This window comes from Crinia signifera, chromosome 7 (assembly GCF_055691185.1).
Source record: "Crinia signifera chromosome 7, ASM5569118v1, whole genome shotgun sequence".
NCBI classification, from domain to species: Eukaryota; Metazoa; Chordata; class Amphibia; order Anura; family Myobatrachidae; genus Crinia; species Crinia signifera.
Window position 1 is genome coordinate 133,084,487 of NC_139223.1, and position 15,314 is coordinate 133,099,800.

General features: G+C 43.6%; 1 protein-coding gene across 1 annotated transcript in view; it reads left to right on the plus strand.

The window, feature by feature from the left end:
* The window catches only part of ORC4 (origin recognition complex subunit 4), a 72,639-nt gene that overhangs the window by 20,886 nt on the left and 36,439 nt on the right, over nucleotides 1-15,314 (plus strand). The window contains exons 3-6 of the mRNA XM_083153844.1: nucleotides 9,910-9,986; nucleotides 12,060-12,150; nucleotides 14,653-14,728; nucleotides 14,831-14,916. Of these exons, the coding sequence (XP_083009970.1) occupies nucleotides 9,910-9,986; nucleotides 12,060-12,150; nucleotides 14,653-14,728; nucleotides 14,831-14,916 (330 nt within the window). The remainder of the gene's footprint in view (nucleotides 1-9,909; nucleotides 9,987-12,059; nucleotides 12,151-14,652; nucleotides 14,729-14,830; nucleotides 14,917-15,314) is intronic.

Here is a 15,314-nt window from a genome sequence, read left to right on the forward strand (position 1 = left end):
ATAATATGTATGGTAACTATTATGAGCAATAGAGTAGGACCTGCATGAACTAAAACGCCACTGGTTACGTTTGGTAATATAGTAAGTACAGAGCCTCTGTGAATTGTATGGCAGTGTGACTGCTGACAATTGCCCTGAAGTGTTTTGGGCAATATAATCTGCTTATATTCAGTCGGTTATGGCAGGGCTGGGCAACACCGGCCCTCCGGATGTTGATGAACTACACATCCCAGCATGCCTTGCATCAGTTTCAGCATGGCCACATAGCAAAACTAATGCAAAGCATCCTGGGATGTGTAGTTAATTAACATCTGGAGGGCTGGTGTTGCCCAGCCCTGGGTTATGGTATAAATCAGACTGACTCATGATAGACAGTCATATGGTCGACCATTAATGGTCGACAGGGTCAAAAGGTTGACAGGTAAAAGGTTGACATGGTTAAAATGTCAACATCCAAAAGGTCAACATGTTTTTTTTTTTCTCTTTCGTCCAGTCCGGTGACACAGCCCCACGATGGGATGTAGTAGGGTCCGCCAGGAGCCAGGCACCTATGCTTCAATTCTTTGGGAGCAGGCTCCTCCCTCTGCATCCCATAATGCTTCAGTTTCGTTTTTGGGTACCCACAGGAGTGGGTGCAATGCTGAGTGGCTGCGTTGCAGCCACACTTTTTTTATTTGGATTTTTATTAGTTAGACTAGGCTTTTATTGTTTTTCTAACATTAGACTTAGTAGCAGGTTTTTTCCAGCATGTGACTTCTGTCTAAAGTCAATACACTCTGAGAGCGCAGCAGAACACTGACAGAAGCGCGTCCTGTCAGTTTTCTGTGTGCAGAGGAATGCATTAGGCGGAGGAATGCACACTCTGCACAGCGCTTGCCTCCGCTCAAACTGAGGTTTATCCTGGGCTCCAGGGGACCCCATCCAGCGCCTTGCCTAGAAGGGGATCTTGGGGACTGGTCTCCCAGCGATGGCGGCTGCCATCTTTAAGAGTTTAGAAACTGAAATCCCCCAGGGGAGTTGAGGTTTCTTACAGGACGTCCAGCGTTTCTGGACAACTCCAAGTGGTCCCTAGAGGGGGAGTTACTGGTTGGGAGAGACATAGTTGGGAGCGCCTGTGAGAGGTTTGGCGCCAAAAGATGCCAGCTACCCTTACTGGAAGGGAGACTAGGTCTCTTCCATGATTCACTGGCGCCATTTCTGTGCTTTCTGCGGAGCTGAAAGACAGAGATCCTGCTCAGAAGTCACTCCTGACAAGCGCTTCCCCCACTGATCGCTGGCAACAGAACACACAGATAAGTACACTGGTGCATTACTCTGTGACTTTGCCTGAACGGTTAGCAGTGTTTTATTCTGATATTAACATGGCTGACGAGTGCAGTTCTGTTGCTGGGGAGGGAGCGATTGAGATGTTTTACCATTGAAAGAGATGTAATGTAAATTTATCATGTGAACAGTTGGACCAGGGGGAATTGTGCCCTTCCTGTGAAGCTGTGCCCTGTGGGTCACGGACCCAGAGTCCTGAAGGAGCTGAGCCAGCGTGGGCTGTGGCTTTGGGACGGTCTGTTAAGGCTTTAACAGAGACTTTAAATAGGCAAAAGGGATCTTTGGTGGGATCTCCGGGACCTATTCCCTCATCTCAGGGCTCTCTTACCCCTGCACAGGGAGACCCTATCTTGCTGCAGGCTATGCAGGACACTACACAGGGTGTGCATAAGATGTCTTCTCTTTTGGAGCAATTTACCAAGGTATCAGATGATGTAATGTTTAGACAAGGGTCTTCCATGGCCCCTCCATTGACTACTGACACAGATGATGGTGGGGTAGATGAGGATGATTTGTGCTGGTCACAGGGAGAGGAAACATATTCTTCAGCCTCTGGTATTGAGGATTTGATTTTGGCTGTAAAGCAGGCTCTGGATTTGCCTGCTGAGGAAAAGGCTGCTGCGCAGTCTGTGTTTAAAAGGAGCCGTAAGGATCCAGTATCCTTTCCCTCGGATAAAGGCATGGTTGCTTTATTAGGGGAGGCTGGCAAGTCTCCTGAAAAACTACTGTTAATGTCTAAAAAATATGCAAACATGTACCCCATGCCTGAGGATCATGTTAAGGTATGGGAGAAAGTTCCTCTGGTGGATTCTTCTGTGGCCAGATTATCCAAGTCCACAGTGCAGGGTGGCGCGGCCTTTAAAGATCAGGGCGATAAAAAGGTTGAAGGCTGTCTGAAGGCAGTTTTTGAAGGTGTTGGTTTCACTATGCGCCCCATTATTGCTTCGGCCTGGGTGGCAAAAGCCATGATTAAGTGGGCAGAGAGTTTAAGTAGTCATCTCCAACATGATGCGGAAGCTTTTTCTGTGGCAGAAAAGTTGAGGTGTGCTGTGGAATATATATGTGAAGCTAGCGTGGAGGGTGCCAAAATGGCATCCAAAGTATCTGTCTGTTACTGCCAGGAGAGCTCTCTGGTTAAAGGCCTGGGAGGCAGATAGTGAATCTAAAAAGTCACTGGAAACTGTTCCTTTTAAAGGTGAGCTTTTATTTGGGTCAGAATTGGATGAGATCATCAAGCAGGCTTCTCTTCTGGGAGCTGCCTTATCTCTCAAGAAGAAGGGGGTAGTTATACCGGTTCCTCGAGAGGAGAGAAGAAAAGGTTTTTATTCGATCCTTTTCTTAGTTCCCAAACCAGACGGGTCATTCAGACCCATTCTAAATTTCAAATCTTTGGGTGGACCACTTCTGCATGGAATCCCTGAGGTCGGTGCTGTTGAGCATAGAGCCAGGGGAGTTCTTGGCATCAGTGGACATTCAGGATGCTTATCTCCATGTCCCGATCCACAAAGATTTCCAGTCTTTACTCCGGTTTGCAATCGGGGGAAGACATTGGCAGTTCCAAGCACTCCCGTTTGGTCTTGCCACGGCTCCGAGAGTGTTCACCAAAGTGATGTCCACCATGGCTGCAGCTCTCAGACTGCAGGGAATAATTATTATCCCTTACCTGGACGATCTGCTTTTCAAAGCAGAGTCCGCAGAGATGTTACAGGTTTTTGAAAAGTCAGGGCTGGATCTTGAATTTGCCCAAGTCCCATTTGACACCAACGCAGACTTTGAAGTTTTTGGGGGTGATCATAGACACACACCTTCACAGGATCTTTCTCCCAGAATCCAAGGCTGTGGAGATTCGGCAGATGGTGTTAGAGATCCTACAAGCACCGGCTTCATCGGTGTGGCAAGGAGTAAGGTTGCTAGGAAAGATGGTGGCAACCTTCGAAACTCTCCAGTTTGCCAGATTCCATTCGAGGAGTTTCCAATGGAACATCCTATCCTGTTGGTCCGGAAATGCCAAGACGATGAAACAGGAAGTTTTATCCCTGTCACTGGAGTCCAGGGAGTCCCTCCTATGGTGGACGGATGTGGAAAATTTGCAGCTGGGGAGATCTCTCAGGCCCTGGGATTGGCTGGTCATAACGACCGACGCCAGTTTGAGGGGCTGGGGGGCGGTAGTCCTTCACCTGAGGCTTCAGGGCCTTTGGTCAAAGGAAGAGTCCAAACTGCCAATAAACATTCTGTAGCTTCGGGCAGTTTTGAACGCATTAATTCAGGCGGAGGATTTTCTGAGGAGATCCCCGCTGAAGATACAATCGGACAATGCTACCACAGTGGGTTATTTGAACCATCAATGCGGGACACGCAGCAAGAAGGCGATGGCGGAAGTTTCCAAAATCTTCAGTTGGGCAGAGACAAACGTTCCAGCATTGTCGGCGATTTTTATTCCAGGAATCAGGAATGTGGAAGCAGACTTCCTCAGCAGGGAGTCACTTCTGGAAGGGGAATGGACTCTCCATCAAGAGGTTTTTCAGGAGATTGTGAATTGATGGGGTCTGCCAGACCTAGACCTAATGGCAACGAGAAAGAACCGTCAGGTACCGAGGTTCTGCTCGTGTGTGAGGGATCCTGCAGCGTGGGCAGTAGACGCCATGACAGTCCAGTGGGATTTTCAGAGGGTGTACATTTTCCCTCCATTTCCCATGTGGCCAAGAGTATTGAAGAATATAAAGAATCAGGGAGTACGGGCAATTCTAATTGCACCAGACTGGCCCAGGAGGTTATGGTACTCCGATGTACTGAGGTTGTCGAAGGAGTCCTGTAGGCTTCCTCATCGTCAGGACCTGTTAGGCCAAGGGACGTTTCTTCACAAGGACCCAGGTCGTCTCAATTTGACGGCGTGGCTTTTGAAACCTCCTTATTGAAGAAAAAGGGGTTTTCTAACGAGGTTATCCAGACCGTGCTGAGGGCCCGTAAGCCAGTGTCTGCGGCAAATTACCATCGGGTCTGGAAGATATACATTAGATGGTGTGAGCGACAGAAGCTTCACACATCCAGATTCAAATTATCAAGGCTTTTCAATTTTTTACAGGATGGTTTTTCATCAGGACTTAGTCTGCAATCCTTAAAAGTGCATCTTTCGGCCTTATCTATATTCTTTCAAAAGAGAGTAGCTTTGTTACATGAAGTTCAAACCTTTTTACAAGAGGTTACTAGACTTAAACCACCTTCTAGGCAGCCGGTGGCGCCTTAGGATTTATCTTTGGTCTTGTCCATGTTACAGAATCCTCCTTTTGAGCCGCTAAGATCTGCGGAGCTAAAGTATGTGACATGGAAGCTCACTTTTTTGTTGGCAATTGCCTCAGCCAGACGAGTGTCTGAGTTAAGTGCCTTGTCTTGCAAGTCACCGTTTTTGATTTTTCATGATGACAGGGCTGTGCTGCGAACAGTGCCAAAATTCCTACCTAAGGTAGTGTCATCTTTTCATTTAAACCAAGACATTGTACTTCCAGTGTTTTCTCCCCCAGAAGGGGTTAAAAATAGGGACAAACTGAAGAAATTGGATGTAGTTCGCGCCTTGCGAATCTACATTGAGAGGGTAAAGGACATTCGAAAAAATCGGATTTACTCTTGGTGCTATATAAGGTTGGGTGGCCTGCTTCTAAGCAGACCATTGCTCGCTGGTTGAGATCTACTATTGCCTTTGCCTACTGTAAAGCAGGTAGACCGGTTCCGTCTCGGATAAATGCACATACCACCAGGTCGGTTGCTTCCTCCTGGGCGGTGCGCCATGGGGCTACGGCGGAGCAGTTGTGTAGGGCTGCCACCTGGTCCTCTGTTCACACCTTTACCAAATTTTACAGATTTCATGAGTTTGCGTCGGAGGACGCTTCATTCGGACGGGCAGTGATGAGAACTGTTGGTCTGAGCGTACCCTCCCAAAGGACCGGGTCGTGAACGTCCCATCGTGGAGCTGTGTCACCGGACTGGACGAAAGAGAAAAGGGGATTTTTGTAAGAACTTACCGTTCGAACCCCTTTCTCTGAGTCCAGTCCGGTGACACCGATCCCTACCTTACGCTCAGTTAAGTGTACCGTTCATGTGTTGTCATGTTATGGTTCTGTTATGTTACATATAATGTGTTTAGGCATTGTTCTAAGTTATGTATCCTAGTGTGCTCTTGAAGTTGAACTGAAGCATTATGGAATGCAGAGGGAGGAGCCTGTTCCCAAAGAACTGAAGAATAGGTGCCTGGCTCCTGGCGGACCCTACTACATCTCATCGTGGAGCTGTGTCACCGGACTGGACTCAGAGAAAGGGGTTCGAACGGTAAGTTCTTACAAAAATCCCCCCCCCTTTTTTTTTTTTTTTACTGTTTTTAGGGTATCTAACTGTAGACATTTGCAGTAGAGGCCTGGCAGAGCACCACCAGGGATGACACCCAGCGTCTGGTGATGTCTATGCATTCCAGACTTCAGGCTGTATTTGACTGCAAAGGATTTGCAACAGAGAATTCAAAAAGTTAAAGTTTGATTTTAGAATTGTTTAGTTGTCCCATTACTTTTGGTCCCTTAAAAAGTGGGAGGCACATATAGAAAATGATGTAATTCCTACACTGTTCACCTTATTTGAATGTAAATACTCTCAAATTAAAGCTGAAAGTCTGCAATTAAAGCACATCTTGATTGGTTAATTTCAAATCAATTGTGGTAGTGTATAGAGCCCGAAATCTCTAGTATAAGATCGGACCTGAGCAAACAAGGCCACTCACCAGTCCAGTGATAAGAAGATAATTTTGAAAGACAAGGAAGAGGGGGAGAGGACCATTAGGGAGGGAAAATTCTGCTGAGGTCACTGAAAAGAAACTTTTGTCCCAGAATTTCAATATTCCTACCTCACTTACATAACAATGTAATGAGGCTAAGTATATCTGGGTGTATCTTTAATTGACGGTTATCATCAATCTTCCGTTTAGGCATACCTCACTAACATGTATTCTTTCATAACATACACATCAAGGTATCTTTCAAGTTGCATACCCATACTCGCGATTATGTGTGTAGAATTACAATCATAGCGGTATCTTTGTCCATATGAAGCTTCTTTATTCAGTAATTATAAAACAATCTTTTTACCTAAGGGAATAGTCCCATCTGGTAAGGGTAGGCAGCACAACACCAGGGAAAGCGCCTGAGACTCTGCCCAATTTTTCTTTTTCACAGCTGTATGGAGTTGTCAACAAAGAAAAATGGGCAAGGGATTGTTCTCTTTCATGCCACGTGGTGTAATAAATTTATAGATTTTGTTTTTGCTTCAGCCACCTCCTTGGGATCATACCCTCTGTCAATGCAGCACTCCTCTCCACCAATGTTTTCATCAAATCCAGTCGATTTGGTAATTCTCACCAATGGCGAGAAAGGTAATCCCTGTTTGAAGGGTGAGGGATGAAAGCCTGTTCTTGTCTGTTGGCTTCTTGAACAGTTTAGTGACAAATAAGTTCTCTAAAATCATCACTGAGACCTTAAGAAGTCAATAGTTTCTAATGTAGTTCAGCCTTATGATGAAATCCTCAAGCTGTTCACAGGTCCCAATCAACTCTAGGAACAGGTCATCGATATAATGAGCATACATGGCTATATGCTTAGTATCGAACCCATCAGCCATAACATGGGTAAATATATATATATAATATACAGATGTGGGTTTACGCCCTGGATACTAATAAGTCCTTTATACACCTCTATTGGTATCACAAGTAATGTGTAACACAGAAGTCTGTGTCGATAATTTTCTTTCTTTATTAAGTCTTTTTCAACTGAATAACAATGTTATATTATAAAATTGAAGATATTTTGTTTTACAATTCCTTTTTAGGGGTTAGCTAAAACCTTCTTAGTTATCTTGACCAAATATGTAAAAAACGAAGGGTCTCAAATTGATCTAGATAGCCAAGCCTTGTGCAAGGGTACACTCTGATTAGTGTGGGTTTAGTTCAAATTGTCTTCTGTATTCGATACTGAATTCCTTTTAATTGGATAACACTGTGTAACATATATGGGACAGTTCAATATATTAGCCATTGGGTACCCTTAGTCGTTTGTTGAATAGTGGGTCTCATAAGGATTTGCTGTAGGTTCGGAATTTTACGGTAAGCGTTCATTGGTGGACAGTTTATAGGCAACTTCAAGGAGGAATTACTCTCAATCAAAGGCCAGTGTAATTTATAGACAGCTCTGGAGACATGGTAAGTGTGGTCAAAGCAAAGATTCCAGGATCCCAGCAAAGTTAATAGCTTTGTGCTCAATTTCCAAGGGGAGGAAGCGCTCTGAGTTCAAAGGTGCTTCTTGCTGCAAGTGGATGGGTAGACAGAGACCTTGTTTCTAAACGCGTTTCTCCGATATAGAATGTATATGCTATATGTGGTGGTTTCCTTTATTACTTGGTTCTGTGCACTCTTTTTAAATTTTCTAAGTTTCACTAGGTAATCTTCCAAATTACTGTTGGAAGCAGCAGTTTCAAGTTAGTGTGTATTTTACAGTGTTTCTACATGTGTTTGCACAAATTGCACCTGATTTTATTTTTTATAGTTTATTATGGTGAGTTTTGAACCCCCTGTATCTGTATTTATTAGAGCATGTGGTCACAGGCCACTGCACCTCAACCTGGGAATTGGGATATATATATATATATATATATATATATATATATATCTCGTTTTCTTTTTTAATATGTTGTGACTTCAGACACACCACCGTGACATCTTAATACAAAACCCAATAAAGGCCCCTATACACTATGCGCTTTAGGCACGATTTCACCAAATTCGGATGGAACGGCCCAAATCGCGCATGTAGACATCCCATCCGACCAGATGCGCAGTCTCGTGACCAGAGAGCAGAGCAGGGGGGCGGTGGATGCCAGCGAGCCAGCAAAGGTACCATGGAGCTGGGCAGGGGATGCCGGCTACCAGAGAGCGGGGCGGAGGGAGCAGGTGGGGCGGTGGAGGGAGCCAGGGAGCCGGACAGGCCAGCCCGATCACATATGCAGCGCCAGTGGGATCACATATCAAAAAAGCCAATACAAATGAATAGGAAGCCACTGATTGGCTGAGACATCTCTAAAGAGCTCTCAGCCAATCAGTGGCTGCCCATTTATTTGTATGTTTTTGTTTTTTTAATGCTCCTGGCTCCCTCCGCCCCACTCTCTGGTCACAGGCATCCTCCCCTCGCTGCTGCGCCCCCTCCCTGGTCCTCTCGCTGGCATTCGCTGCTCCCTCCGCCTGCAGCTCCCTGGGAGTTGCATGTGATAAATCGCATGCAATTTATCACATGCAAAACTTGGCAGGTGAAGTGCCTAATCGCATGTGACCCCTCCCGGGTCTGACTTGTCCTTAGGAACTCATGTATGGGGGCCTTAAGGATTGCTGCATGTGGTCTTTATCTAGGTAAGGTGAACCAATGCAGTAAATCACACAACACACACACCAGAGATATAGCGAGATGATACGTGTGCTAAGTCTGCCTAACATCAAGCTTCTCCCCCAACATTTGTTAATGTATTTCCCATTATTGAACACATTCTGACTTCTGAATTATCTTCAGCCAGTGTAGAAATAATTTTTCTTCTTCTTTTGGTTTAGTTCATTTGAAGCTTGAAAACAGACTGGGATCTGAAAAGGCATCTAAACTAGTGTATTTTATCCAAAATGTTTCATGCCAGTGACTTATCCAGTGCTAATGGTTAACTCCCTTAATTTTTTTGTGTTTGTGCGGATCTCTGAAAATTGCTTTGATATGTTTTAATTATGCTTAGATTAAGATTGGTTTTATTAAAATATTACAAATAAGTCACATCAAACCTATTTTCTTTAGATTGTTAGGGGTAAATTTACTGAGGTGGGAGTTTCTATTGCAGATTAGATTTTGCCCATAGAAACCAATGAGATTCTACTTTTTATACATTTAGTATTCTAGAAGATGGAGTATAGAACCTGATTGGTTGCTATGGGCAACATCCCATCGTCAATAGAACTTCTATCTTAGTACATTTTTTACCTTTATTTTAGAAAGCATTAAAACATGTTTATCAACTGGATTAACAGACAAAGACAAAGGCCACAACTTTACCCCAAAGGTCTCAATGAGAGAATATAGATAGTTTATAATTCACTCCATTTTAAATTAATACATTTATTGGTGCGGTGTGTTGCTCACTTCTGTCAGTTACTGCCAATGTTACTTTGTCGCCTCTCTGTATGGACGTATTGGGGAGGATCTGACATCTAAAAACAGGTGACTGGATTTAGAAGCTCTATGACAGGCAGTTTACTTGCTGGAGTGTTCCTGGTTAAATGATTGGTTCCTTTCTATAATACCTTCTTTAATATTGGCTCCCCTGTGTTTCCCTGATCCTTCTACAATTTGCTACACTTATAACACATTAACATAGCTATTATTATGGTGTGTTATAACTGCAGACTAAGTGACATTTATTTTCAGTTTGTAGACTTAAAACATGACATGATTTGTAAATAAGTATTTCAAAGCCATACATTCCGCATATGCTATTGAGTAAAGTCTGTTCCCTGTATTTTAGGTGCAAGCACACCTGCGGCGCAGACTTTTGCAACAAGCTCACCATGGGAAGAGATGTGGGGTTGAATCTCAGCATAAGTAAGTGTATATTATTATACTGTAGCTTAAATGGACCACTGACTGAAAGGTTGTATCAATATTGTACCTAAAATAAGATATACTGTGGCATTTTGTCTTTAAACATAATCTCTTATGGTTTGATACATTACGTTTATTTTTTTTTAATTCTGGTTGATATATATACAGTGTCTTGATAGACTGTCAGGTAGGTCTACCCAAAAAAGTTGACGTTACACTAAGGACACGTTGCACTAATTAAAGTGGTGATTAAAATAGAAGGTCATAATGCACCAGCCAAATCCTAATTCAAAAACAGCTGATTGGCTGGTGCGTTATCACCTTACTGTATACTTTGTCACTGCTCTGTCACTTTACCAGGCTTAATACATCTACCCCACTGTACAATACAGGATAATAATGTGCAGCAAATAGTAATCTAGCAGTGTGCAAAATATCCAGTAAAAATGCCAGCGTCGCTCACATTTGTTAAATAAATTCAAATAACAAATGTGTAAAAAAAAGATTATATTTCTTATATAAGGTCATTATGATGAATAAAAATGTTTGCTTGCCAATTTTCACACCTATTTTGACAAATTCCCTTTGGTTACATAGTGGTACTGGGCTGTATATGTTGATGTAACAGGGCAGTACAGTACAATGGGGCAGATATATTAAGCCTTAACAAGAGATAAATGCAAGGGTGATAAGGAGAGATAAACGTCCAGCCAATCACATCCTAACTGCTGATTGGCTGGACATTTATCTCTCTCTATCACCCTTGCATTTATCTCTTGTTAAGGCTTAATATATCTGCCCCAATGTGTGGCATATTGTGATGTAGCAGTAAATAGTTGTAGTGCACAGTAGAAAGCTAATGGTCTGTAGTGATAGTTATCTTAGATACAGCAAATATATAGGTAACCTAAATTGATCAGCGTTGCTCCTATTCTATTTTACTTAGAATCTAAAGGCCCCCATACACTATGCGATTTGGGCACGATTTCACCCGATTCGGATGAAATCGGCCCAAATCGCCCTTGTAGACATCCCGTCCGATCCGATGCGCGGCCCCTTGCGCATCGGATCGGGGTTGGGAGGTCGGACGCGCTGCACATAAGATTTGCCAAATCTTATGTGCAGCCCGACCCCGGAGCCGTGCGGGGTACGGCAGCGGGCGGGGGATGCCGGCTAATAGAGAGCCGAGCAGGGGGGGGGGGCTGCATAGGGAGCCGGGCAGGAGGAAGCTGTTGCGGTGAGGTGACAGCGGGAGCAGGGCACCAGGCAGGAAGAACTTGAAGACGCTGGTTGCCGGGCAGCGGCGGGAGCCGTTAGGAACAGATAACTTGAAGAAAAAAAACACCCATACAGATGACTAGGAAGCCATTGATTGGCTGAGCCAATCAATGGCTTCCTAGTCATCTGTATGGGCGTTTTTTTTTTTTTTTTTTTTTCAAGTTATCCCTCCTCCTGCAGCTCCCCGAGGACTGCATATGATAAATCCATGCGATTTATCATATGCAAACCTTGGCACATCAAGTGCCTAATCATGTGTCCCCCTCCTGGGGAGCTGCAGGGGATATCAGGTCCGACTTGTGCCTAGGACAAGCCAGATTAATGTATGGGGGCCTTTACTGGTTATGTGTTATCACACAACACTGGGCTATAATTTACTGTCAGACTTTCATAGCTGCCAATCAGGTGGAGCTTTGACTGATTGGTAAATATTACCATACAGCATTGGAAACCAACCATTCACTCTCTGTTTATGTTTGCCCACAGCGGGCATTTACTTCAGCTCTTTGCTTTGCCAGTTTATTCCTTCATAATAAAAAAATAACTGCATTTTTGTCTGGTCAAGGACACATTATCATTGTGGGCATGTAAAAGATGCCGCTTGCAGATCCCTTCAAGTATATAATGCCTGTGCTGTGAGCTACAACATGAGTGAAACAGCTGCTTTCCTCTCTCTCGTCTGCTGTCAGAAGTGAGATAGGACCCTGCCCGTCAGATGTCTGTGCTCCTGCTCAGTCCTTCTTCTCTGCTATTCGGAGACTTTGAGAAGCTTGTCCTTTGTTGTTATAATTTCAGGCACTTAGTTGAGCTTCTGAAGAGAACAGTGATTCATGGGGAAAGTAATTCTGCGCTGATCATTGGTCCCAGGGGATCAGGAAAGAGCATGGTGAGAATTCATTTATGTCCCATAGAAGCCAAGTCCCTCTTTGAGTGCATGGATGTATGTAAATTGTCTGGTATATATGCATGGTAGTCTGAATGTTTGTATTTATCTGTTTGTTCGTATGCATATGATATACTTTATATATATATATATATATATATATATATAGCAAAGAATGTCCGGCACTCCGCTTTAAAGAGCAACTGCTCCGGTGCTCATCCTGGTAGTGAAAGAATACGTACAGAGATGGATGTCACTCGGAAATTACAAATGAATTGACAGACAATCGTCTTATAGCCTAACGTTTCAGGGCCAATGTCCTTTTATCAAGACCTAAAAACCACAAGTGAATACAGAACATATATAGCAGACAAAAGACTTACAGTAAGGTGCACCCTCCACCAGCCTCGCCTCCCGTTCGAAGTCCGGTGACGTCATCTGAGTGCGACTGCAGAGACGATCAGGTCCCACCCCGGGGGGCGCGGTTAGTGACGAGGCCTATGGTAACCATAGCGCCGCAAGTTGTATACCTGCGATACAGTACGTGCTGCCCGGCTTGTGAATAGAGCGCGCTGTGTGACCTGTCACCTGCAGCGCTGACGGCCGGTATTCCTGACGGATAAGTAGCACAGCTAGGTTGGAGAGCCTCTGTGAATGAGAGAGTAAAGTGAATAAACATAAAAATGAAAATAAATGTATAAGCAAAACACGGAAATGGTACGGGGCAAGCAAATTATGATAGAATGGGATGACAAGTATAGTAACAGTGGGGGCCAGCTATCAGGTCGATGCAATAGATGACCAGTTGAAGAGACGGCTGATTCAACCTGTGAAAGAGAGCAATTAATAAGAAAACAATTGGACACAATAAATTCAGGGGTATATGCTGACGGTAATGTGCTGAAGGAAACACCCGTGGGGTTCGTTCCTGTGCGTGCGACCTGGATAGCTGGTATATGTCCTGAATGTAACAATAAATGAGCAGCAGAGGGATGAACTGAAGGTTCTGTGGAGATACAGTTACTGGGGGTTTATAGAAATGCTGAGTAAGAGAGCATTTCATTGAGGCCTTTAGGGTGCATGGTTTGTAACGTATGTATCCAATAGGCTTCTCTCTGTAGAAGTGTTCTTCCTCTGTCACCACCTCTTTTGCTTGCTGGAATGTGATCAATCATCTTCATTTTAATATTGGTGATACTATGGTGGGCATCCCTCCAATGACGTGCTACAGGCTGATCGGCCGATTTGCCCTCAATAGCTGCTTTGATATGTGATCTGTGTAGCGCTAGTCTCTCCTTAATTTGTCTCGTAGTCTTACCGATGTATAACATGCCACACGGGCATTTAATTTGGTAAACAACGTACCGGCTGGAGCAAGTTAAAGGAAATTTGATGAGGTAAGATTTACCTGTCCGTGGGTGACTGAATCTGTCACCAATCTCCATTGTGCTGCAGGTTGTGCAGCCCGTACATCTGTAATTTCCTGGCTTGCGGGTTAAGAAATGGCTGGGTTTCTTTTGGCTCATCTCAGTGACATCATTATGGACTACTATGTCTCTTAAGCTATAAGACGATTGTCTGTCAATTCATTTGTAATTTCCTAGTGACATCCATCTCTGTACGTATATATATATATATATATATATATATATATATATATATATATATATATATATATATACACACACTATATTATATTTATAAATATATTAAAGATAGCCAGGGAGAATTAAAAATGCCATATGTAACAAATCATACGTTTTCAAATGTTTATTTGCATGTATTTTATTATCATTTTGTTGTTCACATGGTTACTTTTTGAAAGAACAGCGGCCCCATGTAATGTTTTGGTCTGCTAATATGTGTAGATACACTGTTGCTATGCATGTTCCTTATATGGCCCTCTTAAAGATAGTAATAATGGTTGGCACTGGCTTGCTACACTGACACAACTGCCATGCCTCCCAACCTCCACCCAACTCTCTCTGGGATTGGGATCATTTGGTCTACAGCATGATGGTCGACATGGGTCTAGGTCGACATGGGAAAAGGTCGAAATGTCATTAGTTTGACTTGTCGTTAGTTCGACAATGTCTAGGTCGACTCGCTAAAGGTCGACATGGGGTTTTTCACTGTTTTTTTACCTGAATGTCAACACAGTCAACATGGACACAGTCTTAAAGTGCACCGCATCCTCTCGCATCGATCGCTGCACTTGCAATGCGTCAGGTACTGTGCCTTGCAACGCTCGGCACACTATGGTATTCTCCCACCACACCCTAGTGGATGGTAGGGCATGAAATACCACCTGTCGGCACATGTTGGCTCAAAAAATAGTGAAAAACCCCATGTCGACCTTTTGACTGTCGACCTAGACATTGTCGAACAAATGGATGTACCACATGAATGTTACAATGTCCCCCTCCTAGTACTCCTTTTTTACTTGCATGCCTCTTGTATGTGAACTCAAATTTTTCTGTTTGTGTAATTTGACATGTTTTCCAGTTGTTACAGGATGCACTGGAAGAAATACTTGCCGTAAAACAAATTAAGGAAAATGCTTTGCAGGTTCATCTGAACGGTACATGCGTTTTCATAAAGTAGATTATGATTTATACATTCTGCAATTACAATGTAAATGTCTGTTTATGACAAGAAAACTAACTTAATGTCTTTTATTTAGGTCTTTTACAGATTAATGACAAGATTGCTTTAAAGGAAATTACCAGACAATTGCAACTAGAGAACGTAGTTGGAGAGAGAGTATTTGTGAGTACTTTGTACTGCCTCAAATGCAGTATCTATACACAGGGCAGCTCCAGCAGGAACTGTGGCCCTTATTCTAGTTCACTCTTTCTGACAAAATATTTCTTAGATGGACAAAACCATGTGCACTGCAGGTGAGGCAGGTGTAAAACCCAACCCAAATCTAATTATCTCTGCACAAGTAACACCTGCCTCACCTGCAGTGCACATGGTTTTGTCCATCTAAGAAATATTTTGTCAGAAAGAGTGAACTAGAATAAGGGCCACAGTTCCTGCTGGAGCCTGCTGAAAAATAGCCCTGTCTATACATCTATCTAAATGTATGATGAGGAGATCTATTTAACCCCTTCCCGACATTTGACGTACATTTACGTCATGGTCGGGAAGTACTTCCCGACACA